This window comes from Plecotus auritus, assembly GCF_963455305.1.
Source record: "Plecotus auritus genome assembly, chromosome: 5".
Lineage (NCBI taxonomy): Eukaryota > Metazoa > Chordata > Mammalia > Chiroptera > Vespertilionidae > Plecotus > Plecotus auritus.
The window spans coordinates 147,029,606-147,053,015 of record NC_137776.1 but is presented as its reverse complement, the minus strand read 5'-3'; the positions used below and the strand labels follow the sequence as shown (position 1 = coordinate 147,053,015).

The following is a 23,410-nucleotide window of genomic DNA, read 5'->3' as shown; positions in this document are numbered from 1 at the left end:
GTGAGAGGGATGTCCGATTGCTGGTTTAGGCCCGATCCCCAGTCAGACATCCCCCGAGGGGTCCTGGATTGGAGAGGGTGCAGGCTGGGCTGAGGGGACCCTCCCCCCCTCTGTGCATGAATTTCATGCACCGTGCCTCTAGTATGTTATATTAATATATTAGTAGGTCAGTTTGCAAGAAATCGCATCAGAGTATATACTAATGTAATTTGGACATTGGTTGGGTCATATGACCTAAAATCAAGACTCAATTCTAAGAGTCTCTTTTCCTTTAACTAATATTTGTTTCTTGGAACAATTCCATAGATTGTGAAGTAAGAGGAAAGACTCAATTTAAATTAAGAGGGTAATTAGTTTCATTTCCCCTTTTATCAGCAAACTAGAGGCCCGGTGCATGAAATTCGTGCACCAGGGGGAGGGGGTGTCCCTCAGCCCAGCCTGCACCCTCTTCAATCTGGGACCCCTCGAGGGATGTCTGACTGCCTGTTTAGGCCCGATCGCCTAAACAGGCAGTCAGACATCCCTCTCACAATCCAGGACTGCTGGCTCCCAATGGCTCACCTGCCTGCCTGCCTGATTGCCCCTAACCGCTTCTGCCTGCCAGCCTGATCACCCCCTAACCACTCCCCTGCCAGCCTGATCAATGCCTAACTGCTCCCCTGCCAGCCCAATTGCCCTTAACTGCTCTCCCCTGCTGGCCTGGTCCCCCCCACCTGCCCTCCCCTGCAGGCCTGATCACCCCTAACTGCCCTTCCCTGATGGCCTGGCTCCCCCTCACTGTCCTCCCCTGCAGGCCTGGTTCCTCTAACTGCCTTCCCCTGCTGGCCTGATCGCCCACAACTGCCTCCCCTGCTGGCCAATCTGTGGCAGCCATCTTTGACCACATGGGGGCGGCCATCTTGTGTGTTGGAGTGATGGTCAATTTGCATATTACCTCTTTATTAGATAGAATGGTAGAAAGTCATCATATGTGCAAGCCTTACTAAACATTAATAAAACTGCGCAACTCTGTTTTTGCTCTATTTTTACTTCTTCAGGATCAAGTCTGGTTGTCTATCCTTTCTTTTTTCCTGCCTGCTGGTTATACGTTTCTAGGTGTGATCCTTCTGAGCAAAGAGTGTGTTGTCTTCTTCAGGAAGAAGGCGTATTTTCCATGGACAACGTACTTAAGAGTAAGGGAAAGGCCCTTTTTGTTTGAGACTCAGGATAGCCATTGCTATTTCTAAAAAAACTAATGGGCAAAAGTGGAAGGGACAGTCTGCTCCATTACCACTCTGTTGCATGCCTATTATTATCACTGGCTCAAATGCTAGAGAAACATGGCCATCAGGTAAAATAAATTAGGGTGCAGAATTTAAATTAATGAAACAAATAAGGGGGCAACTCTTTAATGGACCAGGGAATTGTCTTGACATCAATTGGTGGGTGCCCGATGTTGCTCCTGTCTTTGGACAGCACATGTGAATGCCCCATGTGCATCCTTGGTCGCTTTGGACTAACTAGGTCAAATCTAAAAGAGCAAGGGCATTTCATAGTCCTCTCCTCAGAGTTCCCTGAGCGTTGAATACAAAGGGGCTTCTTTCTCCCTCTACTGGTAAATGTTCCAGCTTTTTTAAAAAGCTGAATTAAAAATTATTTTTTATGCTTCTAGAGCAGTGGTTCTCAACCTTTTTAATGCCGCGACCCTTTAATACAGTTCCTCATTTTGTGGTGACCCCCAACCATAAAATTATTTTCGTTGCTACTTCCTAACTGTAATTTTGCTACTGTTATGAATCGTAATGTAAATATCTGTGTTTTCCGATGGTCTTAGGCTCTACAGCAGCAGTTCTCAACCTGTGGGTCACTAGGAGGGTCGCCTCAGACCATCGGAAAACACAGATATTTACATTACGACTCATTAACAGTAGCAAAATTACAGTTATGAAGTAGCAACGAAAATAATTTTATGGTTGGGGGTCACCACAACATGAGGAACTGTATTAAAAGGTCGCGGCATTAAAAAGGTTGAGAACCACTGTTCTAGAGGAAGTGAGAGCCCAAATGATTTCCTAATGCATCGCTCCATGGTGTGGTTGTTGAATGCTCACAAATTAACCTTTTGGAAATGATTAGTTTTAAGATCCTTGCTGGGTGGTATTCATGCTAATAACGAGACCCTCAGCAGGTACTATGTTTTATGTTCAACATCAACATTTCCTCCCAAGAGAGGATTTAAAAAATGTGAACAATGCATAGGTTTGGCTTGCTTGTATGTGTTTGTGTTTTCAATTGTGCTCTTTCTCTTCCTTTCCGAAAAGGGAAACGTTTCTCTAAGTTGAGTTTTCATTTTAATGAACTCTCAGATGCTACAGGAACAGTGAACTTCTAAAAATCTCTACTAGCTCGATAACCACTCTACCCAGCGGATTCACTAACTCTTGTTTTCCATGACATTGCCCCTCCTCAAGATCCTGTCATAATTTTATGCTTACTAGGCAGACATGGAACCATGTACATGTCCTCCTTGGTATTCCTCATGTCACTGTTTGAGATATTGGGGTGATACTGACTCAAAAAGCATGCGGTGTTCTGCAGTTCGAATGCCCATGTACTTGGTGAGACAGCCCAGATCATAGCTTCTCTTAATTGGAGCAGCATTTGCTCCTTCCCTCCAGCACCTTAATTCCTCTACCTCAAAAGATAATTAATATTAGAGGCGCAAATAAGAAGCCACATGAGTAAAAGCAAAAAATAAAATAAAATAAAATAAAATAAAATATAAAATAAAATAAAATAAAATAAAATAAATAAAATAAAATAAAATAAAATAAAATAAAATAATAAAATAAAATAAAATAAAATAAAATAAAATAAAATAATAAAATAAATAAAATAAAGATCTTGACATATTAACACGTTAAGCGCCCTGTCAGTCACCGGTGACTGACACTATACTTTCCGTCCAGAAGACAAAACAGGCTGGGCACTTAACGTGTTAACCTTGAAAGAAGGCTGCTACAGCTTTTACTCAACTCATTTGAAGTAGTGTTTGAGTACAGAGTAAATAATAGGTAAAAAGTACCCACCCCCCCCCGGGTCCCCGCTTCGTGAGAGATACAGTGAATGGTTTTTAATGCTGTACAACATTCAAAGAAGGAAAATACTAATAAAATCCAAAAGCTGCAGGAAACCCTTGAGCAGTTCCCTCATCTTCAGCCAGGTGACCATGTGCAGATCTCTGTCCTTGGTGTGGCTGGCTTCAGAGAGTCCCCTCATATCTGTTGTCCCTTTACATGCCACACACCTGCCTATAGATTATCTCCTGATGAACATGAAATGAGGTTGAAAATGGCATTTCAGATCCACCCTGGGCCTTTTCCTTCACTATACATTTAATTTGTTGCTTTCCCATAGGGAAGGCCCCATGAGCCATTCCATCCATGGGGTGTATTTACTGGTTTATTCAGGCCTTCAGAGTGCTTTCCAAAGGGTATCCCCTCATGTCCCACCCTGTGTATTTGTAAAATAGCTGCTTATGATGATGTGTAACTGAAAAATCTGGAACGCTTACATTCATGCTTTTTATTATGTGAAATAATCAATGTTAAAAAAATCTGTGGGTGGATTTTTATTCTGAAGAGTTCTTCTTAAAATGTTATTATTATGACATCGTTATGAATTCCAGATAATATTATATCAAGTCCCGGTTTTCTCTAAGGAAGGGTGCATGTAGAAATGTCGCCGTTTATAAATATAAATAATTAGGTGTGTGTGTGTGTGTGTGTGTCTAACTGAGAGGCCTAAATGTTTCATATCTCTTTTACATAAGGAGCTCTATTTCATAGGAAATCAAATTAGAGCTCTGGTTTTGCAGTCTGCACTGACTCATCTATTAGCATAAGGACTTCATTCATGGCCATGTCCTTGCTTTTGTTGGAGGCCTAGAGAATATAGGACACAAGTTGTATCTTCTATTTCATGTGGTTGTGTATCCTTCACATCAATGCAGGGGACCTTGTAGGTATATAAAAAGTGCTTCTGGTTGGAATGAATAAGCATTGCAAACTGAATGAACTTCTCTAAGAATCTAGGACCTCCATCAGTCTAGCTACTCAAGCCAAAAATCTAGGAGTTATCCCTATATCATCTCCTCCCCTTCCACCCACTTCCCATTCATCTCCAGACTAGATCCTGAATCCTTCTACTTTTCTCCATCATGTCTCCTGTCATTTTGGTCCAAACTACCGTTATCTTCTGTTTGGATTGCTGAACTACCCTATTAGCTTGTCCTTACAATACATTCTTTACTTAGTGTAAATCAAGCCATTTTAATTTCCTGGTTGAAATTCTCCAAAGTTGTGTAGTGCTCTTAGAATAAAACTTAAACTGGTTCCTGAAATACTACACCCCATATGACTTAGCCTCTGTTGCTAAGGCTCCCACACTATCACCTACCTCATTCCCCACCACCGATCCAATTTGGCCACTTGGCCCTCTTGTACCTCCAACATCCAGCCAAGTTTATTCCCACTTTGACCTCTGTGTCAGCTGGTTCACTGCCTGGAATGCTATTTCCTTCTAATTTTCCTGTGGCTAGATTTTTGAATGTTCAGGTATTTGGCATAAATGCATCTTCTTAGAAAGGCTTGCCCTGGCTTCCCAAGTGAACATAGCTATGTCACTGTAGTTCATTATCCTTTCATTTTTTAAAAAATATGCTTTTTATTGATTACGGAGAGGAAGGGAGAGGGAGAGAAAAATAGAAACATCAATGATAAGAGAGAATCATTGATCGGCTGCCTCTTGCACATCACACACTAGGGATCAAACCCGCAATTTGGGCCTGTGCCCTTGACCGGAGTCGAACCCGTGACCCTTCAGTCCGCAGGCTGACGTTCTATCCACTAAGGCAGTGGTTCTCAACCTTTCTAATGCCGCGACCCTTAATACACTTCCTCATGTTGTGGTGACCCCTAACCACAAAATTATTTTCGTTGCTACTTCATAACTGTAATTTTGCTACTGTTAATGAATCGTAATGTAAATATCTGTGTTTTCCGATGGTCTTAGGCTCTACAGCAGCGCTTCTCAACCTGTGGGTCATGACCCCCAGGTTGAGAACCGCTAGCAGGGTTGCCTAAGACCATCGGGAAACAGATATTTACATTACGATTCATTAACAGTAGCAAAATTACAGTTATGAAGTAGCAACGAAAATAATTTTGTGGTTAGGGGTCACCACAACATGAGGAACTGTATTAAGGGTCGCGGCATTAGAAAGGTTGAGAACCACTGCACTAAGGCAAACCGGCTAGGGTCTCCTTTCATTTTTTAATGCATAGCATTCATCTCCTGGCTATTTTATTATTCATCTATCTATTTACCTAATGTCATCTGCTTCTGATACTTACATGTTACTTTTGTGAAAGTAAGGACTATGTGTCCTGTATTCTATGCCTACAACAGCGATTTTTCAACAGGTGTGCCACAAGAATTTTTAAAACATGCAGTGCCCAACTATTTAGTCAGGGGCACTAAACTCTTTTCCCTTAGATGGTCAAATACAAAAATGACAAGAGTCAACACAATAATAGCCGTCTGGTGTGAATGAATCGAAATTATACCTATTTTTTTTTTTTTTTTGTCAGCTTGGCAAAAGCATATATTTTCTGGTGTGGTGCAGAATTTTAGTAATTAGTTTATGTGTGCCATGAGATGAAAAAGGTTGTCCAGCATGGAGTGTGCACCCAAAGAAAACTGAATAAACAATTGAAGCTGAAAAATCTCCAAACACTATGGCTTTAAGTATTGAACTATTGGAGATAATTATCTCAGTTATTTTGGTGAGTTAGAGTCAGGGCTGAGACTAGGGTAAAGTACTACTAAGGTACTTGCCATGGATACAGTATTTAATGCAGCTTCTCAGAGGCTAGAATGGTACAGCACTGGTATCGATCCTGTGTTTATTTAAAATTGTGATATTTTGTTCATCATGGATTATTTTGGCATTAATTTTGATATTTTGAAAATATTCTATTGAAATATGGTTTCTCTTAAATATCATTATTAAAAACATATAAAATACTATTTCTCTTGACTACATTTTTGCCCTGCCTCCCAAATTGTATCAGACTATTCTTTCATTTTCCCACTTGATTTTGCATTGTGAGTTATAGCTAGTATTTATTGAGTACTTATATGTACCAGACACTGTGCTTCACTTGATTATGTCACTGAAAACTCACAGCAGAACTGCAAAGTAGGTAGGAGTATTGCTTTGCGAGGACAGGTAACTTACCCAAGGCCACAGAGCTGTGAAGGGATGGAACCAGGATAGGCAGCATATGCAGAATGTGTCATGTGGGTAGAAATAGACTTAAAAATGCGAGTGAGAATAGGATCTATAATAATAAAAGCATAATATGCTAATTAGACCGGACATCCTTCCGGATGAAGCTGGGGCTGCAAGGGAAGCCTGGGTCCCGAGTGCCTGCTGGGGGCTGGAGGGAAGCCCGGGTCCCAGGTGCCAGAGGGAAGCTGGTGACAGCAGCGGGGCGGCAGGGGGCGGGGGGGGAAGGCCTATTCTTGCACGAATTTCGTGCTTCGGACCTCTAGTCTTTAATATTCTGGCTTATTTTCTCTGCTGTTTTGCAGAGTTCTTTAAATGTGCAGTGAGTAAAGGAAAGGCTGATCTGCTAGCTGGGTAGGGACGTTGAGGAAGAGGCAACAGAAGGAATATCGGTGAGCTGCTTTTGGAGAGTTGGTAGGTTCCATATATTTTATTGATCACCATTTGGGAGCCCATCAGGGGATATGAAAAACTACGTGTTTGGATCAAACACTCCATAGCTTTAACGTATAGAATGATTTGGGGGGAAAAAAGTTTTGGGGGATTAAAAAAAATCACTGCACACCATCCATAAAAATATAGAAGATTAGTTCAGTGTAAAACATAAATTCATAAAAGCTAGAATAAAATATATCTCTGGGCCTTTTTAGAAACATAAACCAATTAAAGAAATCACAAAGGAAAGCACAGATGAATTAATACAAATTTTAAATTTATGACCAAATTTTGTCAATAGATGAAAAGAAAATTACAAGTTGGGGAAGTATTTTTCAAAAAATATTTTTATTGATTTGAGAGAGGAAGGGAGAGGGAGAGAGTGATAGAAACATCAATTATGAGAGAGAATCATTGACTGGTTGCCTCCTGCATGCCCCCTACTGGGGATCGAGCCCGAAATCCGGGCATGTGCACTTGATGGGAATCGAACCCAGGACCCTTCAGTCCACTGGCTGACGCTCTGTCCACTGAGCCAAACCGGGTAGGGCTTGGGGAAGTATTTGTAACCAAGGATTAATTTTGTTTTAGAAACTAAATTGTTCTATGAGATCAATAAGAAAGACACTGAGTCCTCAAATTAAAAAAAAAAAAAAAAAAGGCAAGTTCATAGAAGAAATACAAGTGACTAAGTAGGAAACAAGCTTCATAAATAAAGATGTAAATTAAAACAAAGATTTATTTTTGTCTCCCAAATTATAGGTATTAAAAAAGTCTAGTGTTGGTTAAAAAAAGGGAGGGGTTAAGAAGAATCTTGATGCGTGTGTCAGTGGGACAAACTGACGCGTCAGAGCTTTTATAACTTGTTCACCTAATTGCATTTCCATGATGTTCTTATAAGAAAGTAGAAATTCAGGCCAAGATTTTTCTTCAGGGATGTTTATCACAAGTTTTTCAGACACCTTTAGGATTGCCTTTCAGACAATCATTATTAACCATTTCTGAAGAATAATTAGTATCTTGGAATAATTATCACAATATGTTGAGTGAAAAATAACAACACAGCATTATTCAGTTTTAGAACAAGAACAGAAAAAGTCCATTTGCCTAGAAAAGGAGAGGGGAAAGAAATATATTAAAATGTTTAAATGTTAGCAATTTTGAAAATTCTTCTGTTTTTCTGAATTTTCTATAATAAATATTTATAACTGGTATGAGTTGGAGAAGTGTTTTATAAAAAGAAAGTTGTGAGGACTGAAGATTAGAAGCTCTGCACAGGAATCCTCAGTAGAGTGTAGTCCATCTTCTTCCTAATTAGTTGTCAACCAGCAGAATCCTGGAACAAGTCACTTTTCCCTCCTTTTAAAGTGAGTGAGTTTAGGACTTACCTTCTTCTCTGAAACACACCCAGAGGCAGAAGAGAGTGAACATTCACTGGAGAAGAAAAGGATGGGGGAGGTTGGACAGGTTGGCTCAAAGTCATCCCCTGGAAGAGTTTTAGCATGAAAATCTATGTAAACTTCCTATTCTTCTCCAAACTATACTGATGTTAGTTTTTAATTTTTAAAAAATTGAGATAATTATTATACCATAAAATTCACCATCATAAAGTATCCATTTCAATGGCTCTTAGTAAATTCAGAAGATTGTAGAACCAACTGATGCTAGTTTTTAACACACAGATATTTGCCATGGATATTCCATGATACAATGGATTTTCCAAGAAAATGCTCTTCTACCTGTGAGTAACCTTGGAAGCATTATCAGGTACTTTCCCAGGAGGATTTTATCACTTGGAGACATCCAGCACTAGATGATTTTCCAGATATTTTTAACAAAGTGCATTTTCACGCATCTTGCCTCTCATTCCCTTAAAAACAACTTAACTGGGTAAATTGTTATTAATAGTTCTGGTTACTATAACTAACCTACCCATCTATTCTGTTTCTGCTCACAGTTGGTGAGATTAAAGTCAGTTAATTTCTATGCTATTTTAAAAAAACTACTACTTTCTGCCCGAAGCATGCTGGGGATAAAGGGGTAAATATCCCCAACCCTTACCCTCCAAGGACAGACTTTAAAGGAGAGGAAGTTGTGGTGACTTTGGTATTAGAGCCACTCAGTTTGAAGTCCAAGGCTCCAATTTAAGTGGAAGAAAATACGCAGAAGGCAGAATACATGTATTTTAGAGTATGTAGCCTGGAACATGGACAACACATGGATTGTATTTTGGCTCAGTGTTATTAAATCATTTTTATCTCAGTACTGTTAATTTTTTTCAGGTGTGGGTTGATGATGTGCTTGTGGGTTGAAAAGTTCTCATTGAAAAATCTGGTTCTACTATATCCAAGTTTATGTGGAAGTAGCCCAAGTTCAGCTTTGGTGATGCTGAGATTCCATATTTTAAATTATTGGCCTAAACTAGTGGACCTTAAAAGTACAGTACTTGAGTTATAATTGAGCTCTATGAGACTTGGGTTTGTTCTTCGCTGTTCTTTCTCTGGGTGCTGGCCAATCCAGAGGGCAGGGCAGGGTCATTTGGCCCGCGCCTTCATTAATTAAAGGCTACAGATGTAGACTTCTGATGGTTTGACAATATCTCCAAATACAGTCATCAGAGGCACTGGCAGGATAAAACAAATATATTCATTGTGCAACTTTAAATACCATAGTGTTTATAACTGCATTTTGGAATTTCTTCTTTTTCTTGGAAGCCTAGAAGGGGCAGTGGTGAGGTATACTTTCTGCCTTTCTTTCAGGATAAAGAAATGGACCATGAGGACCCTTGACGGTCCTGACAGTGCAGTGTTCAGTAACTATTTTCCAGGACCTTTGTGTGGAAAGTGGGGACATCAGCATTCTTCAGAGCAGTGACACTAGTAACTGACATGTTTGGGGCATTGAGCAAATTCTACATGGATTGTGTTTCACAGATCTTTTGTGGTCCAAGAAACCAACTGAAGTGGGAGAGAAGGAACCAATGAGTCCACAATAGCTTTCAACAATAAATAATAATTCATTGTCATTAAGAAGTTAATGTATTACTGAATTTAAAACTGTCATTCAGATAGGGTATGGAATAAGAAAAACTGACCTGCCTTTACAGATTAATTGGACAGAATTATTTACAGGTCACATTGTGCAAATTGACAGAATAGTCGGGGTAAACTTTAGAGATGCTTAGTATGAGCAGGACACATGGAGTAAGTATGGATTTGTGGCCCAGGCTGTATGTGGAAACCCTCTTGTGTTGAAGAGCCTAAAATGGAAGCATCAGATTGTGTGTGAGAGTGTGTATGACTAGTAGGCTGTATTCTAACCGCTTACAAAGGGATGCACTCCACAATAGGACATTAAATTCACATTTGATGTTTGTTCTGATGGAAGGGCATGTGAAGTGAACTGCGGATTGCTCTCTGTGCTTTATCTTGATTCAGTGGATTGGGAAGGGAAGAAAGTATCCCTCAAAGCTAATTTTCATGCTGGATGAAGTGGCTTTTTAAATAGCGTGAGTCTTAAATAGTCTCATTTCTGGGTGTTTTGAGGAGCTGGGATAAGAAAAGGCAGAGTACTTGCCCAAAGCTACAAGTGACTTTTCTGGGGAAAATCTTCAGCCACATATATAGGGACTAATGAAGGAGAGAAGCAAGAGTTCTGTGGGACTCACACCCTTGTCTGTGTTGATATGCTTGTTAAAGTTACTAATTTATGGGAGATTTATTCAAATTAGCAAAAATGAGACCCCCCCCCCCCCCCCACACACACACACATACACAAACATTTTATGTCAGGCTCCTTGCTAGATTTTATTTTATAAGTGTCTTTGGAAATAGTACATTTCTATTTCTTTAGATAGGTCAAGAGTAATTTGTGCCCTGTGCTGTGAAAGGAGATTAGCCACCACTGCATTCATGAAGCAGTCTACTGGTGGAAAAGTTGGCTTTCTTTCATTCAGAGTTAAGTAATTATGAAGTCTCTCATTATACTTTCATGTGGCTTTAGAAAATAACATAATTTTATATAATTTGGGAATAGCTGGAGCTTTTTATTGTACCAAATATTTTCTTAATACTAATCCTGAGTAGATTGTTAAAATGCCCATTTCAAACCCCTGAGAATGTTGTGTAAGTGTATAAAAATAGGAGAAGTACACACTCTTTGGGTTATACATTTGTTAAGAACAAGTCATTTGTTTCCATGACAAAACTCTTTGCAGAACAAAGAAGCTGAGTTTTTTGCTTGGTTGATAGTTTAGTACATATACTGTCTTTTGGATTAAATCCAACTATTTTAGTTGACTACTTTTATCATTCTGCCTACAACATTTGGGTAACACAGATTTTCTCCTAAGTGAAGCTTTGGCTTCACTTTGAATTTGCTGCATTTATATAATTAAATCTAAATTTGAACATTAAGTTCATGAGTGAAATTTACCTGGGAGGGATGGCCAGTCAATTGGAATATGGCACCAGGATTCAAAATGGGTCCCCAGTAATAAAGTAGTATTCAGAAACTCAAAATTAGTTTAAATGGATAATAGTGAGGTATAGTCAAAGAGGCAGTAGAAGTTAATTATCCTGAATTTGTGGCAGCTGTGAACATTTGGCCCTTGAACATCTTGGGTGTTTAGGGGCGCTGACCTTCCACGCAAGTACTACAACTTCCCCTCCGCAGAAGCAGACTCCCAACCATGCAGCTGACTTTTGAACAATGGGGGTTTGAACTGCTCCCAGTTCAAACCCATGTTGTTCAAGGGTCAACTGTAGTAACAAACCCAAACTAGGCAACTGAAGGCTGGGCTTGAGCTCTCATGCTGGCTGCTACTACCATGTCATCTCAGCCATGATGCCTCACCTCTTCAAGGCCTTTTCCTTTGCATGGGATAAGGATAATAAACACATCTACCTTACAGATTTTTGAGAGGATAAAATGACCGTGTATTTCAGAGTGCTTGGCAAAAACGTAAAGGATTGAACACAAATTGCTTTTAGTTTTCCTTTACAAGAGAGGGGATATTCAGGAGGTGGAGACCACTGTTTCCCCTGTCTACATTGGAAATTGAACATTGAGGAGTGAAAAGAAGGAGGGGTACACATGCATGTTCTGGGGGACTAGTACTTTGGTGGAGAGTCAGGAGCCTGGATTCTTGTTTGGGCTCTATCATTTCTCCATTGTGATTGCCCTTTAGAAGAGTGTTAAGTGCCAGCTGGTGTGGCTCAGTGGTTGAGCATCATCCCACGAACCAGGAAGTCACGGTTAAATTCCTAGTGGGGCACATGCTAGGGTTGCAGGCTCTATCCCCAGTAGAGGGGGTGCAGGAGGCAGCTGATTGATGATTCTCTCTCATCATTGATGTTTGTATCTCTCCTTCTCCCTTCTTCTCTCTGAAATCAATAAAAAGAAATGAACAAAATACCCCCCAACACAAACAAACAAACAAATAAACAGAAGAATGTTAAGAGAATAACTAGAAGCAAGTGCTTTATAAATAAGATTTATTGAGAAAGGGCAGAGGAAGAAGAGAGTACCCTCTGTTTCCTTGCCTTCCCACTCTTCCTTCTTATTTTGGTATTGTACCACTCAGGTCCCAGCAGAAGACATATGGCTGCCCCAGCTGGGTGACTAAAGAGAGTTTTATACAGGGACTCTTTACAAAGGTGTGAGCCAGGTGTAGATAACCAGTGAGGGTTGGTGCAGTAACCAAGACCCCACAATAGCTGGGCAAGGGGAGGGTGTAGGTACAAGAACGTGGAGAGGGCCACCCATCTGGGGCTTGGGCCTCTTGGAGGGGACACAGCATACTAGTACCTGCGGTGCTCTTGCAGGGAGGGAGCTGGGGGAATAAACGCCCCATCCTCATTCTCCTGTTCCCTGGTCTCCTCCTGATGTCTCCCATGGACTAAATCCAAGTGGAAGACTGAGGACAAGAGAGATGTTATGAAGTCCTTGCCGGTCCGCCTCCTGGGGCACCAAGCAAGAAGAGGAAATGAAGAGAGGGACTATGGGTGTGTCTGGGGCAACAGGAAATTATCTTACTTTGGAGTTGATTTTTGGATTCTTTTTTCGTAACCTCTTAATTCCTTCTCAGTCATTGACCGATCCCACATTCTTAGGAGACTGCATGCAGGAGACTGCATTAGTGTGCTTCCCAGGGGCTTAGTGACTAGGTCCAGAGAGTGGCCATGTGTAGACTGCTCTTGCATGACGTTAAGTGAAACACTAGCCAATGCAGTTTGTGCTTCATCTACTCTCTTGTTTTTATTATTTTGTTTTTGGAGGATGAGTATACAAAAGCTTCTTGGATAGCCAGGAGGGAGGCCTTGTTGCTTGATTCTCTTTCCTTTTCTTCTCATACCATTAACCTCACACATGAATATTTCTTGTTATTGTCGTAGGGAAAAAAATGGCAGAGATTCTGATTTCATGGTTATGTCTTTAGTTGGGCCCTGAGAGCAAGCCTCTGGGATGGGGATAATACACAAAGAAGCAATCTAGTTTTTCTCCCCTACATCCTTTGTATTGCTTGGGAAAGTAAAGGTACCATACCTTTCTATAACTTGTTGATTGATAATGAGAAACAATTTCACAGCTTTATTTCCATTAGAGATGCTACTTGTTAGATACTCCCCTCCCCCCAATATTCATGGTTGGGATTATACTTAGCACTCCTCCCCGCTCCCACCCCCCCCGAATCAGTGTATTTGCTGCCCAGAAAAATCTTCATTCCTATCTGTTTATTGTGCTCTCTGTATACCCCGTTTTCAAATAAGAGAAAGTGTCTAAAAAAGGTTAGGCATTTTTCTCTTGTCACCCTCTGAGCAGCTTTTGTATAAGAGCATTGTCATTTCCAAGCCCAAATCCTGGCCCAAGCAAACAGCCTCCTGGAAGCCGTTCAGTTATTCCCTAGGGAAGAGCTTTATCAAGTGTTTATTCTGCTCAAAAGATGCTGTTTTCATTGTGTTTCTTAGAAGATACATGGTTATAAATCACTATGAAAATTCATGCTGAGTGGCCTCCAATGGGGTGACAGTTGTTGTTTTTTAAGCTCCTCTGCCTCTGAAATGAACTCGCATTCTCGGATTTGGCTAAGTGTTCACCATGGGTGGCATGTCCACCCCGTGATGCAGCTCTGCTCTCCTGTGATGTTCCTCTGAGCAAGCGGTTGGGGAATGTCAAGTCCCAGCTGGCATTTCTGGTTTAGTGTCTGGGAGACTGTGGGGAGGTGTCATGGTCTGATGAGCTTCTGTTGTCTATCTTTCAGGGACTGGAGAGAGTGGCAAGAGTACGTTCATCAAGCAGATGAGAATCATCCACGGGTCGGGATACTCTGATGAAGACAAAAGGGGCTTCACCAAGCTGGTGTATCAGAACATCTTCACGGCCATGCAGGCTATGATCAGAGCCATGGACACGCTCAAGATCCCCTACAAGTACGAGCACAATAAGGTAGGCGTGCTGCCCATGGGAACCACTGGCCAAGACATCCGCATCTGGGATGCCTAATGGGTTTTTGAAATGTACATTTTTTTTGTCTCATCTAATTGGGACTTTTAATAGTACAATAGTTGTTTTTAACTTTTTTTTTCCTTAAATCTTTAAAGTCACATCTATAAAAAATTAGAGTTGTGTTCTTAGCGATATCAATGAAAGGCATATTTGGATATTCGACGATAAATATGTGGAGGTTTAAAATGTAAGGGCACACATTCCATTGAGAAGACAATTTGGAAGTTCAAGACAAACTGACCAAAGTGAGAGAATTCAGAGAAGAGGCGTCTTGCTTCAACCTCCCACTCTTTGTGCTTCCTTGAAAAAAGAATGAAAGTAGCTGAAGACCATTCTGTCTGGTTTAATTTTGGACTTTGTGACTTCCTTTCAGTAATACCACAGGCTTCATTTTATTTCAAAATAGGTCCATCTATCACTTCCAGTAACCTTTCAAACATGTTCCTCTGCAATAGAGTTAAAGTCATGGAAACTTCTAAAATCATTTGACAAAGGGTTAGGAAAAAGAAATAGAAATTTGCAGCTTTTTAGAAAACAAACAGACTTTTCCAATATCCAGCATTAGCTCTTAATTGAAATAGAAAAACAAGTTTATATTTGGGTGAAAACAAATGCTGTCATTGCTCACCCTCCAGATATTATAGATACGTGATTCCAAACAAGGTGGGTGCCTCTGCTGGTGGCTCCAGGTGTGAGAGACACTGCCGTTGCTCCTTGGAAAGCTCTCAGCTGCCTGCGGTTACATCAGGGAGGACATCTGTGCAGAGGCCCCAGCCCCAGGAAAAGGAAGTCTATTTGGAATTTGTAGAAATGCTTTACAGTCTGTTTTCTTCCATTCTGTGAATCAGTGCTTCCAATTGTCATACACAGTCTTATTCCTTAGGGCTTTATCTAAGCTGGTAAAATCTCACCTCTTGACAAAACACTACATTTGCACCAACAGTTATTTTAGTGTCTTCAGTCAGAACTTCCATTCTCTCAGTATTCTTGATAATCTACTCTTGAGGATATTTCCATATACCAGGACCAATAGGTAATAGCAAGGAGTTGGTATGCCCAGGGAGACTCATAACTAGATTTAACTCACAAAAATGAATTATAGGTGAAATAAAGCAGTTTTGTATACTTTCACTTGTTACCATCTAGAAGTTTCTAACTATATAGATCATCTTAAAATCAGACATTTCTGTTTCTTGGGTGGTTCCTTGAAATTACGGACTGTTTCTTGTCTAATGATATCCTCACACTTTTTTTTTTTTTTTTTTAAATGGCCACAAGAAAGTCTCTCCACAAATAGCAGAGAGACCCTCCACAAATGATCCTTCCTGCTTCTATTCTCAAAAGTGAAAAGATCTGGTCAGGTTTGTGAGCCTGGGACTGGGGCACCTGAACCAGATGAGACTGCCTGCATATCTAAATCTCAATTTAGAAGGATCAGGGTTCCCCACCCCCTCCTACCACCACTAATGAAATCTCATGTAATGCATTTCTGAAGCAGGCAACATGCTGGTTTTGTTGCAATTGTGAGACAGTTCTGTTGAAGGAAATTTTCTTAATGCCAGTGGCTTTTCCAAACTATAGTTGGTGGATAGTGTGATGACCTGATGAATGTTGGCTGAGTTATCACATGTGTGGTGTGATTGATGTGTGGCAACAGATACATCACACACAGATACATTCACAATTTACACCTTATCATAGTCTCCATAAATTATACCAAAAAAATTCTTCTTTCTTGGATGCTCCAGAGAATCCTTTAGGACCTTGCCTTGATGTTAGAGTTTCATATGAAGATCATTTATTGTACAGTCACAGAGAAGTAGAAAATGGAGTGGAATTTATGCCTTCTTCATGTAACACATTGAAGAATACTTAACAATGTGTGTTATTTGAGCTCTTTGTATCAATTCTTGTTAAGTAGCCTTTACTGAGTTGAATACCATTCAGTTAGAAATCAACATCCTAAAAATTATGTTAATATGATTTTTCTCAAATATCATAATTATCCTGTGAAATCTTACCATGTCTCTTGGTTACTTAACACACTTTCTAAAAGAGTGACATTAGTGTGTGCTGACTTCTGAATTAAACATTCTTCAATATGTTTAATCCTCTTTAAGTCATAATATAAATTATTTTCACATTTGTTCCATCTTCACTACAACATCTATATTCTAACTCATCACACTCCCCTTGCTTCATCCATTAACTTCCTGAGCTCTGCCCACTCCTTGACTTTGTTAATACTTCTTAAGGAATTATGTTCCCTCCTTACTGTTCCACCCAACTGCAGCTTCCTCCTAGAGTTCTCTACTTCCCCCTCCCATAGCACTAACTAATCCCACCCTCCTGTAGCAGAACCTCTAGTGGAGTATTTATAATTGTCTAGCTTGTATTATTTATGACAATTTGGTATTGATCTGATTTCCTGACTAGACTCAACTAAGCTCCTTGAAAGTACATGTATGTCAGTTTCATCTTGGTATTCTTCATTGTCCCTGGCATTGTGTCTTGTACACAGTAGAGGCTCAAAACATTCCTTGTTTTATGAATAGCTAAATCATTTGTAAGCTTAAACAACTGGAACCTCCTCTTCTGCTTCCAATATGGTTGAGATGATCATTCAGATAAACAAATAGCTGTCAAAATTGTTGATCTGCATAAGAGAAGAAATGCAGTGTGCTGTCAGAAATAGGCAGAAATTCACAATGCAGGAAGAGGCAAGGGAATTGCTGAGGGAAGGGCCCACAGGAGAAGAGGAATGGCTGAAGTGAATGTTCAGAAAAGGAATGTGCACTCCTTGAGCAGAATTCTTCTAGGGGAGAACTGGAAAATAAGAATCAAAGTATGGTATAGGATAAGCTTGTGAAAGGTTTTGAATCCAGACTAAGAAATTTGAGTTTTATTTTCTTGTGTTCATAACACTCATTTATGAATAACATTTTGTTTTGGTTAGAATTTTCTACAGAAGTTTTTGGTTACAATATGCTTTATATTTTATAAATAGTTTAAAGGATTTAATGTGCATTTTATTAGCAATTACTGGGGAGCAGTGCATTGTGATTCATATTATTTTGTGACATTAAAGCTATAAAATAAATAACCATTTCATTTTTTAAAAAGCTTCGTTGTACCACCTGCCACATTGGCCATAATCTGTGTTAATAGCATAAATAAAAATACTTTCCAGGATTGTCCAGCCTAACTTTACACTTGCTTCTGAGTTCACTTATTTTATAAGGCAAAGCATAACTGACAAATGATATGTCCTATTCTTAAACTGGAAAACTACTCGAGTTCTTTTGCTGTGGAAATGGTTCTGGTTTGGAATGCACACCAGAATATTGGAATTTCTTTTGCTCCTGTGTGTTACTAGATTGAATCAAGAGTCCCTCTGGTTAGGTGGGGGTAGGGGAAGTGGGAGGACTGTGCAGTGGTTACTCCCCCCCGCCCCCCATCCCCCACCCCATAGCACTAAGTAATTCCACCCTCCTATCCTGTCCTTAGACTTTTTTTGCCAAACAAATAATGTTTATAGGTGAGCTGCTTGGACTCAGCCCACGTGAGGGACTTCACTGTGAGCTAGGGTTTGTTTCTTCCACAGGGGTACTTTGCCATTTCCCCAAACACAACTGTTGATAGCTGATGTTGAAAGGGGTTAAGTATTTGTTGCTTAGTCAAATCAAAAGTTACACTTCAAGGCTCCGCTAGGCGGAAGGCATTGGACTGTGAGATTACTGCATCATTCCTTACTTTCCAAAAGGGAGAATTTTCATCACTATTATATTTTTATTTTCTTATATAGATGTATTCTTTTGCTTATTCTTTGCTTTGCTGCTGAAATCAGCTCTTAATAAAAATGAAGAGATGAACAATTTCTGTGCTTACCTGGCTAAGAACTGTCCGGAAGGTCTACATGGGGAAGGAGCAGCTCATTAGGTTCAGACCCTGGATTTTTTTATGTACTTACTGTCTGTACTTGGCAGTTGGCATGCTTCCTGCATTGCCTGCTCCTTTGCACATGCGTGTGCCTTGTTTTCCCAATCAGATTGCAGATTAACTATGGTAAGCAAGCCTCCGGTTTTCTAATTTGTCTCTCCTCCACAACATGCCGCAAATGTGGTATGAGTTTTTGTTCATGGAGTGGATTACTCCAGATACAGATCCTGGTGGCCCTTTATCGTTGCCTCATGCTTTCTGTGAACTGTGAAATCAAGGTATTCTTATGCCAGTTTCAAAGTATCAACAGGCTGCAGCTCCCTTTGCCAGTCCCAGAAAGAGAAAAGCATCTGATGCAGTGCTTCTTCAAGGAGTCCTGCTCATGTTGGGTGGGCAACGTCACCTTCTTTTCTGTTCTGGTTTTCACTTTTGGACTCATGACCACAGCTCATGTGGTACCTAGGCTGCTGCTGCCTTTGACTCCCAAGCCAGCAGTGTGCAGGCCCCACACCGTGTGTCCTTTTTCTCCTGGTCCAAAGGCCAGGAGGACAGGTTGCTTCAGTACCTGCTGTCCTGTGTGAACTCTTCTAAGAAAGGACTTGTCACAGGGGAAGAATCTTGTTAAACACAGTTACAGCTTTCTGAATTTTCTGTACTTCCTGAGAAATCCAAGATCTCAGAAGCCATTTTTCAAAAGAAAAATGTAGCTGAGATCTTGGAGAACTTGCCAACTTATTCCTGCCTTTGATCAGATGAACAAGTGATTTCTGTACTACCTTTTTCAGCATGAGGGAATTTTCTACTGCCCTTTTCACCATGAGGGGATTTTCTTAGTTTACAGAATGCTAAGAGCCTGATTTGATTTTAATATTTCTCACTTACATAATAAGCACATACTAAAAGCAGAAGTTGATCAGTGTATGTTTTATTCCTCTGAAGAGTTGTATCAGTTAAGGTTCTCTGCTCGAAAGCAACAGAAGCCAGCACTGGCTAACTGAAACAGAAGAACTTGTGGGACCAGGAGGTCGCTCTGAGAACTGAGGAGAAGCCAAAGGACTAGCTCTTGGAAACCAGGGCAGGTTTGAGGAACTCATCTGTGAGACAGATGAACTCTGACCCTTTTTAATCTTCTTTCACTCCACTCAAGATAGAAATTCCCAGGAAAACTTGCCTGATTGGGCTGGGAAAGCCTGGGCAATTTGATTGACAGCCTCTGAGGAAAACGTAGTTCAGTTAGTACAGTGGTCGGCAAACTCATTAGTCAACAGAGCCAAATATCAACAGTATAATGATTGAAATTTCTTTTGAGAGCCGAAAACCGACTTCTGCGCATGGGCCACGAAGTTTCAATCGCACTGTACGTGCGCGCCCGCACGTGGTATTTTGTGGAAGAGCCGCACTCAAGGGCCAAAGAGCCGCATGTGGCTCGTGAGCCGCCATTTGCCGACCACTGAGTTAGTAGAAAAAGGGGGATAATGCTGGCACAAACCACAATTATCCACTGCAAAATCACACTGTCAATTTAGAAAATAAATTGGCATGTGGATTCTCTGTAGAAGTAAACTGTTCAGTTTTGCTCAGCATTTGCTAAGTCCCAAAGTAAAACTGCTTGCTTATTCTGGGCTTGTTCAGCTTGGGGAGCTGGAGGAGGTTGATGGTTCGTGATTTAGTAACAGTTACATGTGAAATAAGGAGCTGAGTTAGAGCCCAAGCACTTGCATAACTGAGTTACCTTGGGATTGGCACATCTCCTCCCTGAGCCTAAATTTCTTAACTCTCCAAGCCTGAACTTCCTCATCTGTAAAATGGGACAGATGATGATAATGATAGGGTTTCAAGTGTTAAATGTATAATGTATATGGACATGTTTTACAAATGATAAAAAATGAGTTTGGAAGTTATTATAAAATTAATTGTCATCATGGAGAAAATGAATACTGCTAACTTTCCATTTGTTTATATTAAAAATAAAACAAACAGAAAATAATTGAAATAGCATGACCAGATTTAGGGGGTTTCTAAGGAAAACTTTCCTCTGAGTGACAGTCATTGAAATGGGATACCAAGGGAGGTAGAGAAATCTCCTTTTCTGGTTGTGTTAAAAAATAGAATGTATTTTTAACATGTGAAATTCTTTAAGGAAATTTTGTTGAAATAAGATAAAAGATGGACTAGACAACCTCTGAATCTTTCCCCACACTATTTTTTGCATGCTGATTCTTTGATTCCACAACTCTAACAGTTAAAGGCATTTTGTTATAATTTAAAGCTCCTACCTTTTTTGAACTTTGTCCATACAAACTAAAAAAAAAAAAGGCAGTAAAAAGATTGATTTTGATAATGGCCTCTAGCCCAATGGAGATTTTTCTTTCTTTGTATCTAAATCCCATAGTAATTATAATATTTACATTTCTGTAGCCTTTTTTTTTTTTTAAAGCAGTGTTTAAAGTTCAAAATCAGATACAAGATGGTGAATACCAGAGGAAAAGGGGGGTGTGGGGAGGCAGGAGAGGGCAATGGGAGGATACATGGTGATGGAAGAAGACTTGACTTGGGTGGTATACACACAGTATAACATACAGATGATGTATAATAGAATTTTACCCCTGAAACCTATATGATTTTATTAAACAATGCCACCTCAGTATAGTCAATTAAAAAAATCAGATGCAAGTTTTGTGGGCATTGTTAGTGATAGTTATTTTAATTGCATTGTTGGTTACTGGCCACCAAAGACAGCCTGCACTTTTTCACAGGGAAACCTTCTACTCCCGATTCTGTAAATTTTGAGAGTTTTTTTCTTAATAAATAGTCTAAAGGAATCTAGAAACTTTTTATGACTGATTTGGTCTGTCCACCACCTTTTTTCCGAGGCTGGTTTACCACTTTCTCTGAGGACTTTTATTGGGAGCTGAATCACCACTGATTCGCTAGTACCTATATCAACTGTCAAAGTCCCGTTGAATACTTTTCTTTCTCTTTTAATATCTTTTAAATGCTTCATAGCCACATTTTCTTCTCCTCCTCCATCTATCCACGTTCCATTGCAGTTCTTTATTCATTTTATATCCATGACAGCCATGTAAAAATAGACCATGAATATGAGATTTTTTATCCCTTTTTCTTGGCTAAAATTAATCTATAATCCTGAGGCATGCTATTATTTGATGCAGAATGAGCATCTTGAGTTCAGTTTAATCAGAGGAGACTCTGAAGCCAAGAAAGACTTCAGCAATAGGCTAAGGCGGCGTTCTTTTTCTTTTGGTGGGGGGTAATTTTTATATGCTGGAGAGCACACACATCATCAGTATTAAGTCCATGTATTTTGCCAAATAGTATAATTGTTCTCCATAATGCAAACATCTTCCCTTCCTTAGGGCCTTTGTTTATTTATTTATTCAGCCTGTGTTGGCTGCCTACCTCCGTACAAGGACTTCTAGTTTTCTACATGACATTTTTATTATCATTTACTTTATTTACGAAGGGTGATGGAGCTGCTGTGTGGTTTTGTCATTATTCAGTGGGGTCATGTTCCTTCTCACTTCAGTATTTCCTCTAACAAGAGTGGGAGCTGAACTATGAGTACAATGGGCTTCTACCAAGTTCTCTTCCCCTACCTCCTTTTTAGGTTAACATTGCTCTGCACCACCCAAATCTGGCTGATTTGGCACCAGAATCACTTCTGATTTTACCTCGTCACTATCCATAGGATACTAGAAGGACTGAACAGGCTTACCTGGGTTTGTAAAATTTGTCTTGTGGTCTTCAGCTGCTGTGGAAATAGATCATCTAGTGAGGCTCAATGTGAGGGCTGTAGTCAGGTAAAAAGGCAATGCAAGCTGCTTTTGCCCTTTTGTTAACAGTATTTTATTCCTATTATGTAAATTTTTATTCATTTATGTCTTAATGAGGGTAGCAACTCATTTAGGTTAAGTAAGTAGGGTTATTAAGCACAGGCAGAACTATAGACGTATGTTTCCATATACATATGCACACACACTTGTGTGTGGTTGTTGTCTTGTGCATTAGAAATGACTGTTGGACACTGTTTATATATATGGGGATGAAGGTGATGGAAGACCAGCATCCTCTCCATATTGTACACATATAATGACTGTCTTCAGATAATGTTTCCCTAGCTTACTTCTCGAGTCCTCTTTGCAGCCCTTCTCATCTGAAAGTAATTCATTCCATGTGTCTGTGTCTTCAGCTAATTCACATTGGTTACAGTTGGATGAAAGGAAGAAAATTAACACTTGGGGGCAGAGATAGGGCTTTAATTATTTAAATTAGCACAGTATTTGGCACATAGTTCTACTCTGTTAAATAAATGAGCGAAAGTATCTTTTATGTGCTAGTCAGCATAAACCAATTTGGCTGTTTTTTAAAAAGTGCTCGAAGGAACATTACTGATTTGTCTAAACACACGAGAGAACGCTGCTTAAGCAATTTCCTTCTAAATCCCTTTCAGCTGCTCAGACCTTGGATGTCCAGGACTGACAGCCAGCATATAAAATACATGTGGCATAGTTTAACACATTTTAGTAGGAAGTTGTGAATCTGGTCATTAGGCTGTTCTTAGTTAACTCCTGGCAAAGCATCACATAAATACTTTCTTTTTTCTTCTAAACCAAGTAATGCATGATTTTCCCCTTAATTTTAAACGGGTACATCTACTTTCAATTAGAGAGGCAGAATGTATTTGTTGGAGCCAAGCAAAGTGAATGCCTAATGAAGTGACCTAGTGAGGGTATGAGAAATGCTAGCACTTTTCCTTTTCATTCTCACCCCATTGAGCAAGTAATTTCAGTTCTGTGCTTACTTTCTGCTTTTGTAGGGCTTGCTTTATATTTGGCAAAGCAACAGTTTTGCTTATCTAAGTGATGTGTATCAAAGCCTAAAATCTTATTGTTTCTAAGATACTGTACTCTTATTCTCCACTATATTGTTTTGCCCTAAATCAATTATACTTGCTACATAATTGGACTTTTAAATAGGATGTTATTAATAAATCACGATCTTTATGAATATGTGTGTGTGTATGTAAACACAAATATCAGCAATCAAATGTCCTTAAAAAATAATGACATTTTTATGTCCTGTTACATAAGGACACCTATCTTTCAAGGAATAAAAAGGTATTTCACTAAAAGCTATGATTACTAATTTTGGCTGATACGTTGTAAACTTATACTTTGA

At 39.7% G+C, this 23,410-nt stretch overlaps 1 protein-coding gene across 1 annotated transcript in view; it reads left to right on the top strand.

Annotated features, from left to right (window-relative positions):
* Positions 1 to 23,410, top strand: part of LOC308249170 (guanine nucleotide-binding protein G(q) subunit alpha) — a 267,265-nt gene that overhangs the window by 88,333 nt on the left and 155,522 nt on the right. Inside the window, exon 2 of the mRNA XM_080670030.1 lies at positions 14,028 to 14,212. Within this exon, the coding sequence (XP_080526156.1) occupies positions 14,028 to 14,212 (185 nt within the window). The remainder of the gene's footprint in view (positions 1 to 14,027; positions 14,213 to 23,410) is intronic.